Raw genomic sequence first — 25,062 nt, forward strand, 5'->3', positions numbered from 1 at the left:
CTTTTCAGTCCTCTATTTATGATCCAAAGACTGAATATGACATAGGTATGACATTTGGCCTTTGGTTGAATATCTTTTCTATCTAATATAACAGTTCACTAATGGATACAGCTAATTGTTTTAAAAATATTCTCCAAATTTGCATCCTCACGGTTGCCATCTATTTTGGTGTGGGGGGGGCCATCCTAGATTTGGGGAACTGCCTCTACCTACTCCTACCTCTTGGCAGTGGAGTGACCCTGAATTCATTTACCATTTCTATCACAAAAGCCTTTTAAAAACTTGAAGACAACAATCAAATCTTTTATTCTTTCCCTCTCTCCATCTCCTCTTCTCCAAGCTGAAAAACTGCCTTTTCCTTCAACTCTTCTTATGATATGGTTTCTAAATCCAATATCTTGGATTCCCTACTCCAGAGACCCTCTAGTTTGTTAATGGTGGGTTATCCCAGCCTTTAAAGTAACTGAATTTCAGAGCTGAAATGGAACTTAAAGATCCCTTGCTCTGGTAGCTGGGTGAAGAAGCTAACCCACCCCTTCTCAGTCTGAGCCTAAACTAAAATACATAGTATTTTAAAGGAAACGATTTATATCCGAATAAGTTTGTGTGTATATATATATATATATGTAGATAGATAGATAGAATATACTTATACATGTATATGTTTTTGTTTTTTAAAGTTCACAAACCCTGCCTGCACTAGACCAACCCCTTCCTTCTATAGATGAAGTGCCTGAGCAGAACACCCAGAACTGAAGGCAATCCTCTAAGGGTGCTCTCTCTTAACTCTCTACCCAGCCTAGTTATTTTCCCTTTCCAGTCTCCTCTCCCTTTCTCTTCACTCTTCCTTTTTCTTTTTACCCTACCCCCACCCTAGCATTGTCTCCTAGCATTGTCTCCTAGCATTGTCTCCTACCGTGACCTTGACCTTGACCTCAACCTGCCTTAGTAGCCTTTCCTCTTCTACCCTCACAAGAGAGAAAAAGGGGAGGAGAGGCGGAGAGCCGGGAGGGGGAGGAGGTGAGGGAGGAGGGAGGGGGGATTGGGGGCGTGGCGCCCAAGGCAGGCGGGATTCTGGCGCCCGTGATCGCGCCAGGGGCCTACGCGTCTGGAACGTGGACGTCAGCTGGAGACCAATTGTTCAGGTAAGTAAAGTGCCCTCGCTACCAGGGGCGGGGCCAGAGAGGACGGGGGCTGCCTCGCGAGGCGCGCGCGCTAGCGGGCTGGCTGGGCCCGCCGGGCGCAGGGCGCACGGAGCCAGCCGTAGACCGCTGGGGGACAGATTGACGCATGCTCCTCCCACTGACCAGGGAGCGCGAGCCTGGGCTGGGCTGGGTGGCGCGCGGCGGGGGCGCGCGGCTCCCGCTGCTGCAGCAGATTTAACATCATCAACCCGGCTCTGCGAGTCTTGTGACCTTTGTACAGGGAGAGGCGGCCTCGGGATTTGTCCGTAAAGGTCACACCCTCACCTCCACACTCCCCAAGTTTGTCTCCTGTCATTCTTGATCCCGGGATCCCCACGGCGAGCTCCACTCGTACAGAGCTCCAGAGCCCTATTAGTTGCCCTTTTCTAATCGCAGCCGCCGCCGCTGCCGCTGCTGCTTCCGCTGCAGCCGCCGCCGTCGTTGCCGCCGCTGCTGCTGCTTATTTCGCAGCCACTTCCGCCGGAGCTGGAGAACCTGCGCCTTCTGCCGCTGATCCCCAAGACCCGTCCATCGGCCCTCCGCCGCCACAGTCCTGCGCCGCACGCCAGTCCTACAGGAAGCATGTTGCCCAACACCGGGTAAGGGACCGACGCGACCGCGGGCCCAGGAAAGTGGCGGCCGGACTCCTCTCCCTCCAACATATGCAACACACATGGAAACAGACACACACGCAACTCAAGCCTGGTTCCCCCACAGACACATACACACAGACATTCCCAACCTTCCAAACCCCTCCGACACACACACACAAAGACACATTACATACAGATATGGCTTCAACTAGCCAGACCCCATGCAGACACACACACACACACACACACACACACACACACACACACACACACACACACACGAACACTCTTTTTCTCCCCACCCCGCCCCACTTCATTGGGGCTGACTTTTTACAAAATTCCTGTCCTCATCCGGAGAGATGAGACCCTCCCTCCAAAAAGGGATTGCCTTTTCCCTAGCACCTTGCGGCCAATTCGGAGTGACTTTTTACAAACTCCCTTCCAGTCCCTGCCCTTTTACAAAACCAGCTCCATCCAAAATGGGTCTTTTTTTTTTTTAACTAGCTCCTTCCCCCAAATCGGGGAGCGATAACAAACCCCTTCTTCCTATCTAGTGATTGTCCTTTTTTTACACTTCCCAAGCTGGAGTGAGATTTTACAATCCCGTCGTCCCCGAAGAAGCCCACTCAAATGAGTGACTTTGACAGTTATTTCCCCCTCCTCTCCTCTTCTACCGCTCCAGACAGTAGGGATTTTTACAATAATCGGGTAGTGTGACTTTTGCAGCCCTTTCCCCTTCTGGATTGAATTTTATCCCACCGGGAGTAACTATTACAATTTCTGACTTCCTCAAAGGAAGTAACTTTTATTGTCCCCCGAAACAATCTTCACTTTAATACATTTTTACATGCCTGATTCTCCAAAAGGGAATATTTGTACGACATTTTCTTTGCCCTCAAACTCCAAACAGAAGCCATTTTAAAAATTAGCTTGAGTGGTTCTCCCAGGAAATCCGGGGGCTAAAGTCTTTCTACCTCGGCTTGAATAGGAATGAAGGGAGGGGCTTAGATGTTCCTTGAAGCCTTCACTCTAAGTGATAAAAGTTTAAATTCTAGTTTACTTAAAGTTTTGAAAAGGCATTTCCAGGAACATCTGTCGCAGTGTTTTGGGGACCGGGTCCTCCTTTTGGGGGATCTTCTGTCGGTATTCTTGGGGATTTTGGCAAGATTAGCCACTTTGCCTCTTCACCCCCTTAGGAAAACCTTGTGAGATATTTAGGTGAAAGGTTACTGTAACCACCCGTATGCACATGCAGTTGGTTCATTCTGATCTCTTTTCTGACAGACCCTATTTTTCCCACATTTTTAGAATGTCAGATTTGGAAAAGACCTCAGTGACCAACTAGTCCAATTTACTAGTTTCAATTATTCAATTCTTGAATAATTTTTAAAAATTCTTATTTTTTTAAGTGATTTTTTAAAAATTCTGTATTAGAAAAAATTTACATTTTAGAGATTGTGCCCTGAGCATGTTTGATGTGCCTGTGTGTTATTGTTAAAAAAATGGAATTATGGAATAACATTATAAACATCTAGCTCTGATTTACCTAATATTTTAATCAAGTTCCACAAACATCCTTGTTTTTAGCCTATGTTTTAATAATTTTCTACCTGAGTTGATAATTATTACTAGCTCCACTTGGGACATGAGAAAAGTTTATTGTTTTGTACTCTAATTAGCTTATTAGGTTTGTAGACTATGTGAGATATTTTTGTTTGCTGTTTAAACTTTTTATTTAGTTAGGGTTACCTTTGATTTCATTATTACTGGGAACTCATATGTAAACATCCTTTGCAAAAATTGGCAATATCACAACTTGTCTGCAATTTATGGTTGATCCTGGAGCAGTGAAAGTTTGTGATTTGTCCATGCTCACCAATCTAGTGTATTTTAGGAATAGTACTTGAATTCAGATCTTCCTGATCTCAAAAGTCAGCCCTCCAGCCTATCCCCAACTAGATGAGAGGGTTTCTCTCTTAAACATTGCTGACTTTCAAAATTCATTTATTTCATTTTAGGACTACTAAAGGTCTTTTTTGAAATTTTTATGGTTTTAATAGATAAACAATAATCAATAAATGCTTTCCCTTTTAAAAGGGTAGTCTAATACTTTTGTTTAAATTTATGCACATCATCTAACTCTAAATGAATGTTTCATTTCTCTGAGGATAGAAAAATTGAGAATTTGACACTGAGAAATTATGGAGGAGGAAAGTAATAAGCAAACTATTCTGAAGCTCCTTTAATGAACTACTTTTATGTTTTACATAGAATAATTCAGAATTCTTGTGTTCTTACAGGGTAGAAACAGTTTAATAGACAGTTCTGCAATGTAGAAACAGTCCAGTAAATGGTTGTTTCTCAGAGGTAAGCTCAGAATATGTCACAAAGGAGTCACTGTTATCTAGGCAACCACTATTTAGCAGACAGAATTTATCCAAGTGAAGATGCAATGTTAATTTACAAGTTAAAGTAATATTTTGAGATGAGTCTTTTAAAAAATTAAATAAATAAAACTTTTCATTTAGTTAAAATTTATTAATTTTTAAAAATCACTAGGAAGTGTTAAGCCTATGATCAATTAACAAGCAAATAAGATCAGTTAACAAGCATTCAGTAAGAACCTGCTGTGTAACAGGTACATTTTCCCTCCTTCTATTAACTTTGTTGATTTTTAGTTTCAATCAAACATTTCTTAAGGATTATTCCACTAAAATCCCAGAATAATCCCTTACATTTTAGTGTATATTCTCATTTATGTTGTAACATTCATTCTATATAAGGCTAACTGAATTCCTTACATTAACTGATGTTTTTCTTCTGTTTCAGAAAACTAGCAGGTTGTACTCTCTTCATCACGGGTGCAAGCCGTGGCATTGGCAAAGCAATTGCATTAAAAGCTGCAAAAGATGGAGCGAATATTGTTATTGCTGCAAAGACCACCCAAGCCCATCCTAAACTTCCAGGGACCATCTATACTGCTGCTGAAGAAAGTAAGTTTTATTATGGCATTGAATACCTTTTGGTATAATGTGTTTTAAAAATGAGCTGAGAAGCATCATCTTGAGAATTTTCTTAAAGCCTTCCATGGAAATAACTAATCTTATTTATATACTAATTTATGTTTAGAAAATAATTTTCCTAATGACAAATGTTGGGAGAGATGTGGAAAAACTGAGATATTAATGCACTGTTGGTAGAGTTGTGAACTGATTCAGCCATTCTGGAGGGCAATTTGAAATTGAATACAGATGAAAGCATACTTTTTAAAACTATTTTTCTTGTTTGTTTTTTGGTTTGTGTTTTCTTTCACAACATGACTGAAGATGTATTTCGCATGACGGCACATGTATAATCTATATCAGATTGCTTGCTCTTTCACAGGGGAGGAGTTATATGAGGGAGGGAGTAAATTTGGAATGAACTCAAAATTTTTTAAAAGTGAATGTTTAAAATTGTTTTTACCTATCATTGGGGAAAATATTAAAAAAGATTTTTTTTAAAGAAAATAATTTTCCTTTTAATAAGTAGGTAGCCCTATTTGGCAGATGAGAAAAACTTCACCCTAGAGAATTTGAGATTTAAACAAAGTAAGGCCTAGAGTCATGACTTGAACCCTGCTCCATCATGTTTTCCATTATACTCTCCTGCCTTTCCATCACATTTGAAAATTTCTTTAAAAATCATCTCTCTTATTGCATAATTATAATAATCAGGTTTGATCCTCCAAAGAGATCAAGAGAATGCATCTCCCTTCCTTCTTTGCAGAGGTAGGAGTCTATGGACATAAACACTGTACATATTGTTAGATTTCTCAGTTTAGCTGAGGTGGGTTTTTTTTTTCTTTATTATAAGGGATAGCTCTCTCTGAGTGGGGAAGAAGTAGTTATATTTGGAAATAAAGACGATTTGTATCAAAAGACATACAAAAATATTGATAAGAAAGTTATGATCCTATCTTCTTAAAGAAGGAGACCAGACTTTTTCAAAAGCCTTTCATCTTTTCACTTTCAACACCTTTCCAAGATAGTAGTCAGCTGAAGAATGAATTAATTTTTTCTAAAATTGCCTTCAATTGACTTCTTTCTTTTCATTTAGTCTAGAAGAATCCTAGGAGAATATACCCCTACTGTAAAATTAAGTCACTTGTAAAATTAAAGCCTATTTTGGCAATCTCTTTTTTTCCCTTAAGGAGAAAATAAAAATTCTTTTCTTTTTCCTTTGTAGTTGAAGCTGCTGGAGGAAAAGCTTTACCATGTGTGGTTGATGTGAGAGATGAACAGCAAATCAGTGATGCAGTAGAGAAAGCTGTACAGAAGTTTGGAGGTAATTTCTTAGCTGTTAAATGTTGGCTAAAGACAGAGATGTAGCTAGAAAACAGAGTGATTTAATCAGATATCATCTAGTCACAGGGCTTCTAATTGAGAAAATTTGGAGCATTTCTAGAACTAGGTATAACTATTTTCCCAGCTATAGCACTGCTTCAGAAACCTTCAATAGTTCCCCACTTGACACAGGTAAATTTTGAACTCCTTAACCTGGCATTCAAAGGTCTTCACAGTCCAGCCTTACCTCCTTTCCTACATAAACCCTTTAATTTTTGAAACTGATTTCTTCTCTAGTCCCTGAATGTATGCCCTTCTTTCTTACCTCTGTGTCTTTCTGCCTGCCTGAAATGTCTACCTTTCTTTCCTCTCTACTTATTAAAATCCTCTCTGTCCTTCAAGGCTCAAATCTTATACCTTTTCTAATCATCACTAACAGAATTGATTTTTCACCTTCATTATTCATAATAACAGTATATTTATGGGGAGCTTTCTTCACAATTATAATTACTCAGATAGAGAGCTTTCTTAATAATTATTATAATAATAGCTCATTTATATAAAGTTTTCTTCACAGAGAACTAGAAGTATTTTTAGTTCCATTTTACACAGGAGGAAATTTTGGTACAAAGTGGTTAACTTGCTCAGTGTCGTAAAGATTCTGTTCCTAAATTCAATACCATTTCTGCTACAACCTTTTAAATTCCCATTATACTTACTTTGGTCTTTTTTGCTGCATTTGTTTTTTTTTTTCATGTATTTCTGTCTTTATCTCTAGCAATATTATAAAATCCTAGGTGATAGGGGAATGTATCTTTCTTAACTCTTTCTTATTTTCCCACAAGGCTTAATAGGAGTCTTGCACAAACTAGGTACTCAGTAGTTATTTGGTGGTAGCAGTGTTGATAAAGACGGATGCTTAGTTTTGGAGGTTAAGGAAAATTGAATATGGAGCATTCTCCAAATCTGAGAAGTCTTCCCATAGGTTCCAGGTTGCCCCTTTAGACAATTGCTTCTCTGCCCTTTTAATGAATTTTTAGTGGGAATTGAGCTTAAGTTTTAGTATCTAGGCTGAAATGCAAGATTCCTAATTATACCACTGACAACAAATAAAAATTATCCATTTGAAGATTTAAATCAGGTTTTTTGAAACAATAAAAATGAACAGTTAAATACTACTGTGAATGGGAAGATATTACCAAAGAATATGATAACTTTAAAATATGTACCTGTGAGCATTAAACCTATAGAAAATGGAGAAAATCAATAGCCTCATTTAAAGTGTCTTCTCCAAATTAAAGATGTGAGAGAAAGGTATATAATAAGAGGTAGGAGGTTGCCATGTCTCAGTGTACTTTATAATCTTGCCTATGGTTGGGCCTGTGCACCAGTCATCATGATAATAGTTTTGCCCCCGCTAGGAAGCAGGTAACTCCTTTCTGAATATGATACCCCAAAATAAGAGAATTTTCACCATTCCAGCCTATAACATCAGCTAGGATATAAGCCCTCCATTTAGAATTGGTAACCCTAGCAGGAGGGCAGCATTGTGCACTTGGGTAGAGGGTGAGTGCTACCTGTATTGGGTACCACAATGGGGACCTTTGAATACCAAGAGGGCAGCATTCAGGTTCCATATATTTAGAAATATGTTGGGCATCAGTGGGGGAGAAGGAACCCAGGAGGTTGGGGAGATTAAGGAAAACTAGGTCTATCTACCTGGGACTTCTGTGGTTCTTTTCCTGTGAAAGTCATTTAGATTCAGCATTAGTTCAATTAAGATATATGCCTATTTACCTTACTGTGTCAATATGGAGGGTCCTGTGTAAGTTAGAGCAAGGGTGTGTGTGTGTGTGTGTATGTATGTATGTGTTAACTGGAACCCATGTGACCAGCTCCAACTAGGAATAAATTTGTATATCTTGCTCAGAGATGACGTTTAAAGCATTAACATGCGATGTTTTTATTTTAAAAATAGGAATTGACGTTTTGGTAAACAATGCTAGTGCTATCAGCTTGACCAACACACTGGAAACACCTACAAAGAGAGTAGATTTGATGATGAGTGTCAACACTAGAGGAACCTATCTTACGTAAGTCGGAGAGGAGAGGAGCTAAAAATCTCCTAGGGTTTTCTTGGAGGAAATGTTTTAATTACTCTTTTTAAACCTGGTTACTAGTACTGTGTCAATTCTGTTGTTTATGTAACCTGTCATATCTAATGAACGCTTAAACACAATGCCAAAAATAAATGGTTAAATTTTTTTCTTTAGATTTGGTGAAGTAAGCTGTGCTTTCTTATTCCAAAATATTTTTCATCAGGGTATCAAAGGTGCCTGCACTTGTGAGTAAAATTTCTCCTTAGCTTTAGATCAGTCTGTATACATGGATGGGTGTTATCAGTATCAATCTTTTAGTCTGATTGCTTCTGGCAGTTCTTGTAGTGGTGAGAAGAAAGGTACAAAAGGAGGGGTAGGAAGTTGTCGTGTCCCAGCAGCCTTCATAATTTTGGCCATTTGTCCTGCCAGTAATTGAACAACATGTGTTTAGGGAATTAAGATAGCTAAAGCAAAACATAACTAGGAAGGTCAGTCTGCTGAGGGATGGAAGTGCATTCCAAAATCAATTAGTAATCTGAGAAGTATTCATTAGTTAAATTTGTCCAACCACTAGTTTGTTAGCACTTAGAGTTGACTTAATTATTATACCTATCACTCATCTTTTCTATTTTGAATGTTACATAGCTGAAGATGTTTGTGTATATAGTGTACAGATTTGCATGATAAGGTTGACCACACTAATATATTCACACAGTCTTTAACAGGAGAATTATACCTGCAGCTTGTTTATAGGACTTAATGCCATTCCTTTGTCTTGCATATTGGCCTTATGATCAACATAATTATTATTTTGAAATTGAGCTCTTCATCTCCAGGGCTTCATGCTGGTCCACTCAGCTGCTGACATTGATAGTATTTTTCATTGGTGTGTCTCTGATGTACTTCATGTACATACGTGCCCTTTTGGCATGTGACTTCTGCTTTGGCCCCTCAATGTCATTAAGACTCCTAATATGATTACTCCTATTGACTGCATTTTGGTAAATTTAGCTTCAGTGCCTGGGATGAGGTTGTCACAATCCAAAGCCATTACACTGGAAACTTTGTTTTACGAATAGCATGTGAAAGCATGCTATAGCATGTGAAATTGCCAGAAAGGGATCTTGTCTAGAAAGAAACAAACACTGGTAAAAGAAGTTAGTTTGACACATTGATTCAGTTACTCCTTCTAGTTCATCTGTTATAATTTCAGCCATATATGCCCACAACTGTTGTCCTTTTGCAACACCTTTGACTTTGTGATTCCAATAAAATTTTTGAGTCTACTTAGGAAGAGACCCAAGTTTGGTTAACTGCTCTCTGTCAGAAAAGATTGGGTTTTTTTAATCATATGTGCATACTTTCAGAGCACTGATATGGATCTACAGTGGTGCCTTCCTGTTTGGGACACTGAAGAGACATTTTGATTTGAGGTAGAAGCCTAACAGTGGTATCTCTGTTAAAGATCTTGCACCGTTTAGTAACTTTTGGGTCGTTTTTCCAAATAATCGTTTCCAGAATGACTAAACCAGTTTACAAGAGTGAATTAATGTAGCATTTATACATTTAACCTATGTTTTTATGAGTGGTGTTCTCACTCAAAAGAGCATTCCTTGTGATGAAGAGTTCAAGTTTTGATTATACCTAATATTTGGAATTAAAGGTTCAGTCTTTTTTTTTTTTGCCTCAATAAAAAATTCATGGTGGGCCAAACCTGTTAGCATCATATCATCACCAGTTGTATTTTTATTTCCAGCCTCAGCCAAAATTATGTTCCCTCTTAGTGATAACACTAATCAGTTTAGAGAGAAAAATTAAATTTTAAAATTTTAAGTCCAAAATTCCTTGTCTTGACAGCACAACAGTTCAGAAAATGTCAGCATGGATTCCTCCTCAATCTTTTGCAGAGAAAATGACATAGTATTTGGGAGAATACCACATGGACTAATTCTTCATAAAAAAAATTATTTAACTTTCACTGCTCTCCTTTGTTTCTTCCATTCCCTTCATTTTTTAATCTATTTCTATACCTTTTCCTACTAAGCAAGTCATTACTTGTGACAAAGAATGAAAAAAGAACGGGGGAAGGGAGCTAACCAACAAATCTACTAAGTCTAATCATATGTGTTATGTTACCTATAGTCTCCCACCTTAATAAACAAAAGGAGGCAGTTTTTTCTTTAAAAGGAAATTAAATTATTGGAATCAGTCACTTCCTATTGCAACTACTATTGTGTCTCACTGTTCTCTTAATATTGAGTTGATCCTGATTATTGGATACCAGCTTAGGGAGAGCTTTCTGACCACTTAATTACATATTGATAACAATAAATAGTACATGGCATCTAGATGACAATTTTTACTGTAATGAAATAAGGTGGTTTTTATTTTTCATAAGTTCTTGCTTTCCATGATTACTGGGATTCAAATGTCTTGTTGATTTCTTACAGACTATGGGTGGCAAAAGAGGAACAGTCTATTTTGATGCTTAAACCCAGTGTTTTTCCAGTATACTGCTCTGCCTCTCTGAAAATGCTAGGAAAAACCAATTATTACTCACTATCTTTTAGATTTGGGATTTAATTTATAATTATCCACATTTATTTAAATAGGAGTTACCCTCTCAACATTACTGAATCCAGGAGAGTCATCTTCTCCATGGGATTCCATGTTAGAAAAATACCTTCCATTCCTTTACTTGTGTGGGAGAATGGACCTTCAGTTTGCTCCTTGAGGGACATGGATTTGTTGTATACTTATTTTGGTGTACGTCATAACTTGCCTAGCCCTTAAGTCAAGGATACATCAGTACTTTGCTGCAAAGGAAGCATATTCCTGACCTGCTTTAAAATCTGAACCTTTCACTGTCACTTGGCTTGGGAGTTCAATCTCTGAGGAGGAACGAACAAAGAGAGTAGGAATCTCTTTTCAGGTTTTAACTCCAGAAACAGAATTACTTCAGTCTCTGATATCTATATATCTATATATCTTGAACATACAAGGGACTATAAAGTCCCCGATTTTTACCTGATCTATATTTTTTTACTATTCCAAAAGCTGATTTGTTATGCTTTATTTAAGTTGAGTCCCTCATGTTTAGATTTTTAAATGTATATTTTTCATCACAATATCTTTAGTTCCTGCCATTTTTATGCAAATATTATCACAGAGCAGCATAGATTATCTTTTTTTTAATATATGTAAGTTAAAGAGGTAGCATTAGTATAGAAGAATAATACTTATTATTCTTATTGCAGTAATAAAAAAGAATGCAGCTGTAAAAAATGCACCTGGTCTAGTGGAAGTGGGGTGAGGGATGTATTGTTTGACAGATCAAAGAGAAGTCTATTTTTGTGTTGTAAATCAAATGAGTTCTTTATGAGCATGAAAATATGATCATGAAGGCTGGATTAGTTTTTTTCCCCTCAGATGATGTTTTGAAGTTCCCTTTTTCTTTTTAAAGAAAAAAGCAGCCATGATTGCTTTTTTTCAGTGTAGCTGAAGTGTACTTGAAAATCATACATATTATACACATAAAAGTCTGTGCTTGCAATAGAGTTTGAATTTTGATAGTTTAAAAACAAAATAATAACCAACTGACAAAGGATTTCATGCTTTTAGAAAAAAGGAACAGATGCTTATTTAAAAATAAAAGCGGTCTAGATCAAAGGCATGGAAATAATTGTAAAATGTAAGAACCAATGTGAAAGAGGTTTAAGTTTAACATGGCTTAATTTTTAAAAATCGAACCTGATTCTATCACAGCATGAATAAATTGTCTTTCCCTAGATAGTGAATTAACCTTTTCAGTTCAGTATGATTGCTGTATACTGTTGAAAGAAAAAAATCCATCATAACTTAAAATGTAGAAGACATATATTTTTGGACATGGCCAGTGTAAGAATTTGTTTTGTTAGACAGTATATATTTGTTATAAGGGGTTTCTTTTTTTTATTATTCAGTTGAGGGCACAGTGGAAGGGAAAGACAATAAATGCTTGTAAAAATAATAAATTTTAAAATTTACCTTGGAGTAGACAGATTGCTCCCTCAACGTAGTTCAGACAAAACTTATTATATATAATAACAGTGAAAAACTACTGAAAAAAAATAAAGACTGAATATACAGTATTATGGAACATATTTCAAAATATTTTCTTTTAAAATATTACATAGGATCATAGATTATCTAGTCCAAACCTATCCATTTTACATATGAGGAAACTGGGGCAGGGAGGGAAAGTAATTTAAAAGTGACATAGATAATAAGCTGCAAAGTCAGAATTCAAACCCAGATTCCAAATCTGACAAGCTCTCCAACCCATAAAATGTTTTTCTTGAGACCATATAGTACATAGGAAAGAATATTCATCTTGTAACCTTATAGAGTCATAGAACAATGAACTGGAAAAGATTTTACAAATGATCTGTTCTATTTTCCTTATCTTTTTGATGTTGAGAAGGGGGAAAGGGAGGACACAAAGAGGTTTGCATGATTTGCCTGAGATTATTTGGCTAATTAGAGGTAAAATCATGACCAGAGCCCAGATATGTGGCTCTTTGAATCAATCACATCTTGGCAGTTCTTCAAAGGGCCATATTCTTGTTACATTCTACTGCTTCTTTTCAGCTGTGATCTAGAATGTCAGAGGTTCTTAACAGTTGGTTCCCTCATCATTAAAACAGTGCTGATGTTATTTGCATTAACTCATGGGGATAGTGTGAAAATTAAGCAAGGTAATGCATGAAAGCTCTTTGTAACCATAAAATGCTATATAAATATGTAAGCTATTTATGATGATGATGTTGATGTTCCAAGACACTTTCTGCTGTCCTGAATAATAAATATTTATGCTGTGGATCTCTTCTTGAAAACTATATAACGGTTCAGGAGAAAGAAATTTTGATATGTGTGATATTTTGTTTTTGAAAAGCAACAAACTTCAGATTTGTAGTTTTTAATGAGGCAAAATTGGTGATATGATGAGGTTTGAAAAGAGTATACCTAGTATTAGATTATCTGCATAAGGGTAGGCCACATTGCCAGGCCATGGTCATATCTGGTAAGAAATTTCTACTTCTACCTTTGCTTCAGAAAAACATGAGCATTAATCTACTCCCACTGGCCTAATGTCTCTTTAGAGGTAATCCAGTTTTGAGTATATCTACTGTTATCTTTAAGATATAACCAAGTAAAAAATATCATTACATACATAGAGAAGTGATTAAAAGACTACTAACTTTCATTTTTTCCTTTTTTTTTGCAGATCTAAAGCATGCATTCCTTATTTAAAAAAGAGTAAAATTGCTCACATCCTAAACCTCAGTCCACCATTAAACCTGAATCCAATCTGGTTCAAACAACATTGTGGTAAGCATTGGAGAAAATAAGCCTGGTTGCCCTGGTTAGTTCATTTATTAAGCTTTTGAATGGCATTAGTGAACCTAAAGTAACCTATATGTAATAATCACGATTGAATGATTTTTATCTAAAGGATGGGAAGCAAATGTCTTCATTAAAAGCAAATTTCAAGAAGAAAGGAAAACTTAAAACTTGAATAATTTCAGATATTAGCCTTTGCATTGGCTCTCCTCATTTCTGGAATGCTCATGAAGTCTTTCTGGGTATTCCCTGCCTTCTAGTTCTTTCTCTTCCTAATGTTTATCTACTTTACATGTGTTTTGTATATCCCTATTACATGTAAAATTTCTCCTTCAATAGAATGTAAATTCCTTCTGGGCAGGAGCTATTTCATTTTTGTCTTAGGCAAGGGAACCATACCTTATAGAGAAGATATGAAAGCAAGAAACTCACGTTGGCTTTATTCTTGAGGGCAGTTTCATCTCAATCTGAGTTTTAGAGAAAAAAAACTGATGATTTTTATCTCAAGTTCCTAGCCAAACAACCTGCTTACCCTTGTACATCCCACCAAATTAGAAGAAATAAATCATTCTTTCATTGAGTTGACAAACGTTCTTATAACCAAATAAACTAGGATTACCTTTAATTTTCAATTTTATTAACTAGGGTAGCCAAACTGGTAATTTAAAAATTCCTTGATTTTGAATTTGTTTCCTTTATATGAAGGTGATAGAATCTGGGCTTGAAATAAAAGTGATGACCTTAAAAAAAGGTGGCCATAGTGTGAACTATGAGGAAATTTTCTTCTTCCTATGCTATTGTATGAACTTCCATCTTACCTCTCTTCTTCTTTTTTCTCTCTTCTAAATTCATTCCTTGAAATTTGTTTCTTTTTTTTTTAAGCCCCTACCTTCTGTCTTAGAATCAATACTGTGTATTATTGGTTCCAAGAGAGAAGAGTGGTAAGGGCTAGGCAATGGGGTTAAGTGACTTGCCCAGGGTCACACAGCTAAGAGAAATTTGTACCTTTGACAACATAGTAATGATTTCAGATAAGATTAAGTAATTACTGTGGTAGCACCATACACACTTGTGCATAGAAATCCTTGTGGTCCTTATTTCAATTTTTTTTTAATCCTTCCTTTTTGTCTTAGAATTGACAGTAAGCATCAATTCCAAGGCAGAAGTCTAGGCAATTACAGTTAAATGACTTGCCCAGGATCACATAGCTATGAAATGTCTGAGGATCACATTTGAATGCAGACCCTCTAGACTCCAGGCCTGGTGCTCTATCCACTAAGCCACCTAGCTGCCCCTTTTAAGTTCTTTTTTTTAAAAAAAAACCTTACCTTCTGTTTTGCAATCAATACTGTGTATTGGCTCCAAGGCAGAAGAGTGGTAAGGAATAGGCAATGGGGGGTCAAGTGATTTGCCCAGGGTCATACAGCTAGGAAGTGTCTGAGGCCACATTTGAACCCAGGACTTCCCATCTCTAGACCTGGCTCTCAATCCACTGAGCTACCCAGCTGCCCACTTAAGTTATTCTTTAGGATGTTTATATTTCAGTTCAGCTAGTAATAGATATAAACTAGTTCAAAGCCTTTTTAAAAAAAAAAAAGGTTAATTAAAAATAGTCTGTTTTTATTTCCAACTCTTTATTTTGTACTATTTATAGTCTTCAGAAGCCTAAACAGATAGATGTGTATCTTAGAAAAGGACCAGTGGAAGGGAATTGATTATATTAACCCATGGGATTGATTATCTAAGGCCTTGTTTTTGTTCTTTTTCAGCATATACTATTGCTAAATATGGTATGTCTATGTGTGTACTTGGAATGGCAGAAGAATTTAAAGGAGAAATTGCTGTCAATGCTTTGTGGCCCAAAACAGGTGTGTTTGATTTTTTTAAAAAATTCAATTTTGAGACATTCCTATTATCAGTAGATATTTTATTATGGAGTAGAAGGTTGGTCCACTTGTTAGCAAATGAAAATTATTTTATTTTTTGAATTTAATGTAGATTGCCTACATGTGTTTGTTTTGTTTTTCCAGAGGATAATATTTATTAGGGGTAGTTTTCTTTTTTCTTATTGTTTTAAATTAATCATCTTCTATCTTTGACTTGAACCATATTACTATATAATTTTCATTGAGAATTTACTAAAGGAATTTCCATGTGGCAAAATAAGGCATATCAGACTGCAGATCCCCTTATAACTTTTTATCCTTTAAAAAATACAACCTCTGCTTTCTTTTACTTTAAGCCATTTTCCCTTTATGAATAATAGTCTGTTTTGAACCCCTTTTTATATTTCTGATAGCACCTTCTGGTCTTCTACAGTGAGATTTTTAAAAAAGTAGGAATTGATTCATTCTCTGTACTCATATCCCCAATTCTTAACACAGTTCCTGGCATATAATAGACATTTAATAAATTCTTGATTCATTCTGTATCTTACATGGATTCTGCAGGGCTCCCAAAATCCACATAAAGACCTAACAATGGCTAGTATATCTGCAAATATTCATCACAGATGAGTCAGTACAATTTTTTAATTTTTATTGTCATGCAAAACACACTTCTGTGTTGATCATTGTTGTAAGAACAAACTAATACATAACCAAATCGCCAAAATAAAACTAAATACACTGATGTAAAAGACAACTCCTAGAATTCTTTCTCTGGAGGCGGATCGCATTCTCTGTCATAAATCTTTCAGGATTGTCCAGATCATTGCATTGTTGAGAGTAACCAAGCTTTCACAGTTTTTCACATGGTACAGTATTACTGTTATTGTTTACAATATTCTCCCAGTTCTGCCTAGTTCACTCCTGCAGATCTTTCCAGCTTTTTCTAAAATCATCTTGCTTATCATTTCTTATTAGTATTCCATCACCAACACGTACCACAGTTTGTTCAGCCATTCCCCCATCAACGGACATCTCAATTTCCAATTCTTTGCCCCTACAAAAATTGCTGCTGTAAATATTTTTGTGCAAGTAGGTCCTTTCCCCTTTATTATCTTTTTTGGAATACAGACCCAATAGTGGTATTAATGGACCAAAGAGTATGCAGTTTTATAGCCTTGTGGACAGTTCCAAGTTGTCCTCCAGAATAGTTGGATCAGTTCCTAACTCCACAAATATGCATTAGTGACCCAATTTTGCCATATATCCTCCAAAATTTACCACTTTCCTTTACTGTCATATTGGCCAATGTCAGTACACTTTACTTTTTATTTTTTTTTATTATTTTGAAATGTTTATTTAATTTGGAATATTTTTCCATGGTTATCAGATTTATGTTCTTTCCCTGCCCTTCCCCAACTCCTCTCCCCTAGCCAATGCACACTTACTCTGGGTTTTTACATGTGTCATTGATCAAGACCCATTTCTATACCATTAATATTTGCACTAGCGTGATCATTTAGTCTACATCCCCAATCATATCCCCATTGACCCTTGTGCTCGAGCAGTTGTTTTCCTTCTGTGTTTCTCCCACAGTTTTTTCTCTGGATGTGGATAGCATCTTCTCATACATCCCTCAAAATTGTCCTGGATCATTGCATTGCTGCTAGTGGAGAAGTCCATTATGTTCTATTGTACCACAGTGTATCAGTCTCTGTGTACAATGTTCTCCTGGTTCTGCTCCTCTCACTCTGCATCACTTCCTGGAGGTTGTTCCAGTCTCCATGGAACTCCTCCACTTTATTATTCCTTTTAGCACAATAGTATTCCATCACCAACATATACCACAATTTGTTCAGCCATTCCCCAATTGAGGGGCATCCCCTCGTTTTCCAGTTTTGGGCCACCACAAAGAGCGCAGCTATGAATATTCTTGTACAAGTCTTTCTCCTTATTATGTCTTTGAGGTGGGCCAAATGGCAGACAGTCTTTTAGCGCCTGTACACTTAAGATATTGCTAATACCTCAAAGGAAAGGGAAGGAAGAGTAAGAAGAAGAAAGAAACAGAAACAATTCTTTTAGTTTCATACTATTCCCCCTTTATCTAGTGGTAGTTTAAAAACTTATGAGAAGGTAGTGTGATATAATGAAAAGAATGGTTCACACGAGGTAAGAAAAACTGGGTTAGAATCCTCTCTTTCACACTCAACACCTCTGTGGCCACAGACAGGTCATTTAGTGGCTCTAGTCTCTAGGGACTTAGTTTTCTCAAGTGCAAAATGAGGATAATAACTGTCTTGCCTACTTTATTGGATTGCTCTGAGGCTCAAATTTGATATTTGTAAAACACCTTATATACCATCAAACCTTCTGGGGATATCATATGTTTTTATCAAGGTGAGAGGGCATGGCATAATGGATAAAAGCAGACCTGAGTCATGTCTTATTTATTTGATAGATTACTTGAATGACCTTGGGCAGGACATAGAACATTAACCTTACATTGCCACAAGTGACTTTCTGAGTCTCATGACATATTAGTAGAGAATGAGCTTAATCATAGGCCTGGTCCCCCCAAAATTATTGTTATGAAGGAAAAAGCTGATATCTTGTATGTAATTTATGTAAGGTCTTTTCAAAACTTTAATGTGCTATATATAACCTCTTATATTATTGAGAAAGCTTACTTAGAATTTTTTAGGTTAAGAAGTCCATTTGCAGTTCTTTTAAGTAATATCCTAAAAAATTGAACAAATACTCTGAATTGGTGTTTCATTACCAGAAAAATAGATAATGAAAGCTACTATTTCAAATACTGAAAATTGAGCATTGAAGGTCCGTTTCTGAAAGATGTTTAACATAATAATAACATAGAATTAACATCTACATATGAAGAATCCAAAGTAAAATTAGTAATAACTTTAAATAAAATTCTAGTTTTATGAATTAATATACTTGTATCTTGGAAATTTGCAGAACTTAAACACTAGGTAAATTATAAACTTTTCAAAGTTGAGAATTGTAAGCAGGCAGGATAATTGTGGGATTAATGTGCAAATTTGCTTTTGTTTTTTTAATATAAAATGAAACATTTACAAAATAACTCCCCCATAGGTATATACACAAATACAAAGATGAATCCACAAGGAGAAGACAGAGGAGTAGCCAATAACTATTGGATGTGTAGAAATTCATTTTTAACATTAAATAGTTGTAGTTATAACTGGTTTTGTCACAGTTAAGTTCATAATAATAAAATTGCGGATTGCACTCTGAAAAGAAATGGAAGAACATCATGGCATTTCTACTTCTATCATTGAATTGGATATGGAAAAAAGAATGGTGCTTACATACTTTACCTATATTATCAAACCTTCTATACACTTATAAGCATTATGTGGATTAGCACTTATTGTAAACATGCTTGGATCCCTGCAGAGGTAGTACTGTCCCTCCCTTCTCCCTTCCCATCAGAGAAGGGATGTGACCCCACAAACAGGATTCTTGCTTTCTGAAAGCGGTCTAATACACTTTTTATGATATCAAATTTAAAAAAAATTCACCAGATCACACTATTTTATTCTGGGTCTTTGTTTCATTGACTGTTCTCTTGAGTAGCTAGAATCCAAGCCTCTCAGAATTTCAGAGCTCAGGGGTCAGCTGTATGAGTCTGAACATTTAGTTTTTTTAAGCCTCAGTTTCTTCTTTTGGAAAAGAGGCCTTATGCCTGAAATGATCTGCTACTTAAGTGCTTCATCTGGGTCTCTTTTTTGCTCCCATTATATCCTCTATTTGTGTCATACTTAAATGTTTTCATGTTCTATTCTTTTCTTCCTCCTTTTGCCTTTGGTAGAATGCAATTTTGAGGTCAGAGACTGAGCTAAATAAAAACAAAAACCATCTTCCTAGTCATACATAGGTCTCAGCCCCAGAATCATTCTCAGTTCTTCATTTTCATTCTTATATCCAATCAGTTGTCAAGTCTTGTTGTTTTTCCTTTACATCATCTTTTATATCTCTCCTTTTTTTTCACTCATTCAGCATTTACCTTTGTTCAAGCCCTTTCACCTCCTATCAGGAATCTTATTGTCTGTTATTCTCTATTGGGTCTCTCTGAATCTAGTCTCTCTCCTCTCCACTACATCTTCCATATAGTTACCAAAAAATTTTTTAAACTCTTACCCTGCCTTAAAATAAATCCTAAGTATTGGATCCAAGGCAAAAGAGGAATAAGAGCAAGGCAATTGAGTGAAGTGACTTGCCCCAGGCTCATATAGCTAGGAAGTGGCTGAGGCCAGATGTGAGCTCATGACCTCCCATTTTTAGGCCTGGCTCTCTATACACCAAGCCACCTTGCTGCCCCTCCACTCCATCTTTCATAGTTACCAAAATGATTTTCTTATAGCCCATGTGTGACCATGTCATTCATTTACTTGTTTGAGATATTTGGGTGGTTTCTTGTTGCCTGTAATTTAACACACAAACCTGATGTTGGAAATTTAAAGCCCTTCATAGTCACTGGAGTCTCTTTACATCCTGATTACATGTATATATTGTTTCCTTTTCAGCCTCTCTCTGCTCTAGCTGGATTGATCTGCTTGTTCTTCCTTGTATACAACATTCTATGTCTCCTGTCTCTATGCCTTGTCCCCCAAGCTTAGAGTTCTCTCCTTTACTGTAGCTTTTTGAAACCCCAATGTCTAAGGCCAGAGTTCAAGTGCCAACTACTTTAAGAGACCTTTCACTATTTCACTAGTTTTGAGTGTTCCTTCACTCGGGCCCTGAAATTACTTTGTATTTATTTTGCATATCAATTGTATTTACTTATCTTCAGATATGTTGTATTTCCCCCCCAGTAGAATGTGAACTTGAGAGCAAGGGCTATTTTGTGTTCATTTTTGTGTCCCCAGCCCCTAGCTTGGAGCACATATGCGTAATAAATGCATATTAAATGAATGAATACATGAATTAAATTACTTTCAGAACTTCAATTACATTCTTTTAAAGCTGTCTGGTTTTTAAGGAAGGTAAAAAAAACCCAATAATACCTCACTGTCTTTGAATGTGTTTTTTTTTCCCATTTGAATAAGTTTTAGTCAATGTTCTAACATTATTCCTTAGTTACAATAATCACATTATTTCCCTCCCTCCCCTTTACCCACTCTTCCCCCACCTCCCCACAGCCAATGCGCAATTTCATTGGGTATTACTTGTGTCTTTTTTATCAGAACCTATTTCCGTGTTGTTGGTGTTTGCACTAGGAGGTTCATTTAGAGTCTACATCACCAATCATATCCCCTCGACCCATGTATTCAAACATTTGTTTTTCTTCTGTGTTTCTGCTCCCACAGTTTTCCCTCTGAATGTGGATAGTAGTTTTTCTCATAGATCCCTCTGGGTTGTTCAGGATCACTTCATTGCCATTAATGGAGAAGTCCATTACATTCAATTGCACCAGTGTATCAGTCTCTGTGTACAATGTTTTCCTGGTTCTGCTCCTCTTACTCTGCATCACTTCCTGGAGGTCATTCCAGTCTCCATGGAATTCCTCTAGTTCATTATTCCTTTTAGCACAATAGTATTCCATCACCAACATGTACCACAATTTGTTCAGCCATTCCCCAATTGAAGGGCATCCCCTCATTTTCCCATTTTTGGCCACCACAAAGAGCGCAGCTATGAATATACTTGTACAAGTCTTTTTTCTTATTATCTCTTTGGGGTACAGACCCAGCAGTGCTATGGCTGGATCAAAGGGTAGACATTCTTTTATCGCCCTTTGGGCATAGTTCCAAACTGCCCTCCAGAATGGTTGGATCAGTTCACAACTCCACCAGCAATGAATTAATGTCCCCACTTTGCCACATCCCCTCCAGCATTCATTACTTTCCATAGCTGTCATGTTAGCCAATCTGCTAGGTGTGAGGTGATACCTCAGAGTTGTTTTGATCTTTGAATGTTTTCAGTCTGGAAAAAGACTGATCTATATACACAAGTTCTAGAATTTTTACAATTTTAAATCACAGTCAATAATTTATAGTCATGCCTCCTACTGAGTGCTATCAGAGGTAGAAATGGAACATGCTGTTCTTGCCCCCAGAGAGACATAGCAATACTCATGAAACAACATGATAATGAAGCATTATCAAAGTTTTTAGGGATTCATTTTTTCCTTTGGGTCAAGGAAATGATTTGCATAAGGCAATAGGTCTACAGAACATATCTGCCTCTATTACTGTTCTGTTTTTCATTCTTACTTTCTAAGAGGTAGATTCATTTTTGCCTTAATATATATATTAAGTCCAAAAATTTTCTAGTGCTCTATTCTGAAGCTTTTAAGAACTGAAGTAACTTCCAAAAGTGAAATAACTTTTGGTCTTCTTCATCCTTTACAAGTTTATCTGTTTTACACAATCCAGGTATGTCCCCTGAGTATGAAATTTAGCTGCAAAATGCAAGTGAGACATGAACTAGCAGCAAGGAGACCTATTCTGTGTTCATAGTTGGAGTTGCCTCCTTCAAATCTGAAGATGTAAGCCAGTAGCTATCCACAAAAGTGAATTTAGGGGGTAGGAACCACAATTGGGGACTTTGAGAGCTTTAGGAATATGAAGGTTAAAGCAAACTAATTAGGAATAAAGGTTTTTGAGACTAAACATCTTTAGGCCTTGAATGCCCCCTAGAGGATCCAGTAATCAGAATTGCTACAGTCATATATGACTTTGGCTAAAACGGTGACTACCAGTTTTTTTAATGCTGAATTTTCTTAATTGTTGTTTGCATCTACTTCATTGGTCACAGTTGTGATTTATCCATGGAAATAAGATCAAGTTTTCCTTTAGACCGACAAAGAACATATTGGAAACAGATCAGTAAGCTGTAACAAATTACCGAAGGGCTATCGACACTCATTTCTCTAGTTATTCCTTAAAAGGTCTCAAATTTTAAGTTGATGAACTCTAGAGTTCATTGGCTTTTATCACAAACTCTTATTATCTTCTATCCAATAAATCATCATTAAGCACACAATTAATTGTAGATGTGTACTTTTAATGAGCATTTTTGCTGAGAGCCAGTTTTGTAACTAGTTTAACTAGTTTGCTTAGCTATGCTACATAATCTTTTGTTGAAGGCTACTTCTCTTACAGCTCCTTACTTGATCTTGAAGTTGTACTTAGGTGTCATCTTTGTAAAAGATCATCTCCAGATAAAGTTTTTAAATGGATAAAACTTGATAGGAGATTCAATACCTTTTTTTGGTTCCATTTTAATAAATCTCCTGCAGAACAAATATGTTAAAGCATTTGGAGAATGCCATCTCCCTTCCCTCCCATTTTAATCTCTTCAGGAATCAGGAAGTTTGTTTTGTTTATGACGATTCCCTCTTAACCCCCTTCCCTATGTTTCTGTACCAAATTGTGCATGTGTGTATGTGCATTTGACCATCCCTTTATCAGTTTCAAGACTGTGACATTTATCTGATGTCCATTTCTCCAAATATTTCCATATTCCCCTCAAATCCCCCAGTTATGAAAAATAAGTTTCACCCCTTCATCCTTCTTTCTGTATTAATCTATTCCTTCTTTTACCTTCCCTTCTCATAAATCCCTCAGAACATAATCCATGCCTAGGACTTCTCTCTAAAAGGCTAAGAAAAGACCTTTGTTTCCCACCCCCTTCCCACATCCCCCATTAGAATGTTAGGATTGCTTCATCATACAGCTCCCTCCAATTGATTCAGTTAAACTTATCTTCCTAGGTTTCTTTTGACTCTAGTATTTGTGTGTCAAAGCTCCCATTCAGTTCTATTTTTTTTTTAATCAGAAATGCTTTGACAATTCTTTATTTGAGTGAAAGTGCACTTGATTCCTTTCTTTGCAGGCAAACTATGTCTATATGTCATTTTTGCAGGTTTGCATATAGTCCGGTTTGTATCTGTCTGTATTTCTTTTTTTTTTAAACCCTCACCGTCCAGCATAGAATCAATAGTTTGTATTGGTTCCAAAGCAAAAGTGCAGTAAGGGCTAGGCAATGGAGGTGACTTGCCCAAGATCACACAAGTAGGGAGTGTCTGAGGCTAGATTTGAACTCAGGATCTCCCATCTTTGGGCCTGGCTCTCAATCCACTGAGCCACCTAGCTGACCCTATACTTATTTCTAATAATTCTATTTTTTTTTTCAGTCTGAGACCTTGTTTTCAATTCCTATATATTTAGAGTTTCATTAATACTAGCTAGTGTTTTCTTTGATTTATTCATCTCTCCAACTTAGTTTCTGAATTGGGGCTCTGCCCTGTGCTGTGCTTTTGGGTGGAATGAACCAGGTCTTTGAGGTTCAGAGTATTGAAACTTCAGGGATTTCGGTAGCATCTCAGGAGAGAGTGTTAGGGATTTTAGATTCTCTGGGTCTGAAATGTCCCAAGCTGAGTGTGGAGGCGTGTTCCATGCAGCCAACTTTCGAGCTACAAATCCTTGAGACTTGTAAGATCCCTATTCTGAGGCTACCACCCTGGGGCTTGCTAATAAAATTTCATATACCATCAGTGTATTTTGCAATTTTTTGGTGATTCTTTTTTTTGAAATGGGTATTTGCAAATTAGAGAAAGAGAATGGGTCAGTTCTTATATTCCATTTGTGTGGCTTGATTTTGTGTGCTAACTTTGTATTTTTCTTCTTTGTAGCCATACATACTGCTGCTATGGATATGCTAGGAGGATCTGGTGTTGAAAGCCAATGCAGAAAAGCTGACATCATTGCTGATGCTGCATATTCCATATTCAGTAAACCAAAAAGTTTCACTGGAAACTTTATTATTGATGAAAATCTCTTAAAGGAAGAAGGAATAAAAAATTTTGATGTCTATGCAGTCAAACCAGGTAAAATTTATGGTTTTTTTTTTTTTTTAAAGATGATGGGGGGGCAGCTGAGTAGCTCAGTGGATTGAGAGCCAGCCCTAGAGATGGGAGGTCCTAGGTTCAAATCTGGCCTCAGACACTTCCCAGCTGTGTGACCCTGGGCAAGTCACTTGACCCCCATTGCCTAGCCCTTACCACTCTTCTGCCTTGGAGCCAATACACAGTATTGACTCCAAGACGGAAGGTAAGGGTTTATTAAAAAAAAAAAGATGATGGGAACACTCTCTGTATTATTTTGAAGTCAGATTATATTCTCAGAATCAGAAGCCCAGAATTTCTTTTATTAGAATAGATATTAGTAAGTATCTAGCCCAACATAGACCCAAAAGAAATCCACTAATCATTCAACCTTTATTTGAAGACTTCCAGTAAGGAGGAACACTATCTTCCAAGGCAGCTCATTCTATTTTTTTTAATGGCTTTGGTTATTAGAAAGGTTTATTATTCTTAAATGTAACAACAGTCTTTTATGTAAGTTTTTCAAAATTATAATATTCAAATTGTGTCCCTCCTCCCAGAGCGTAAGCAGTTTGATCTGGCCAATACATGCATGATCTTGCAAAATATATTTCCATATTGGTCATGTTGTAAGAGAATACTCATAAAAACCCCCAAGTCCAAAAATAAAAACACACACAAAATGAAAAATAGTATGCTTCAGGGGGCAGCTGGGTGGCTC

The 25,062-nt window shown here is 36.8% G+C and overlaps 1 protein-coding gene across 2 annotated transcripts in view; it reads left to right on the forward strand.

The window, feature by feature from the left end:
• Positions 1-731: 731 nt before the first annotated feature.
• The window catches only part of HSDL2 (hydroxysteroid dehydrogenase like 2), a 32,738-nt gene continuing 8,407 nt past the window's right edge, over positions 732-25,062 (forward strand). The window contains exons 1-8 of one of the 2 annotated variants that reach the window (XM_056806613.1): positions 732-1,145; positions 1,581-1,783; positions 4,607-4,770; positions 6,005-6,103; positions 8,081-8,195; positions 13,468-13,571; positions 15,353-15,451; positions 24,150-24,344. In XM_056806613.1, the coding sequence (XP_056662591.1) occupies positions 1,767-1,783; positions 4,607-4,770; positions 6,005-6,103; positions 8,081-8,195; positions 13,468-13,571; positions 15,353-15,451; positions 24,150-24,344 (793 nt within the window). In that variant the 5' untranslated portion in view covers positions 732-1,145; positions 1,581-1,766. Of the gene's footprint in view, positions 1,146-1,172; positions 1,784-4,606; positions 4,771-6,004; positions 6,104-8,080; positions 8,196-13,467; positions 13,572-15,352; positions 15,452-24,149; positions 24,345-25,062 lie in introns of those variants that run through there. The other variant, XM_056806614.1, reaches the window with a different exon arrangement.

The sequence above is a fragment of the Monodelphis domestica genome, chromosome 7, assembly GCF_027887165.1.
Source record: "Monodelphis domestica isolate mMonDom1 chromosome 7, mMonDom1.pri, whole genome shotgun sequence".
Classification (NCBI taxonomy): Eukaryota; Metazoa; Chordata; class Mammalia; order Didelphimorphia; family Didelphidae; genus Monodelphis; species Monodelphis domestica.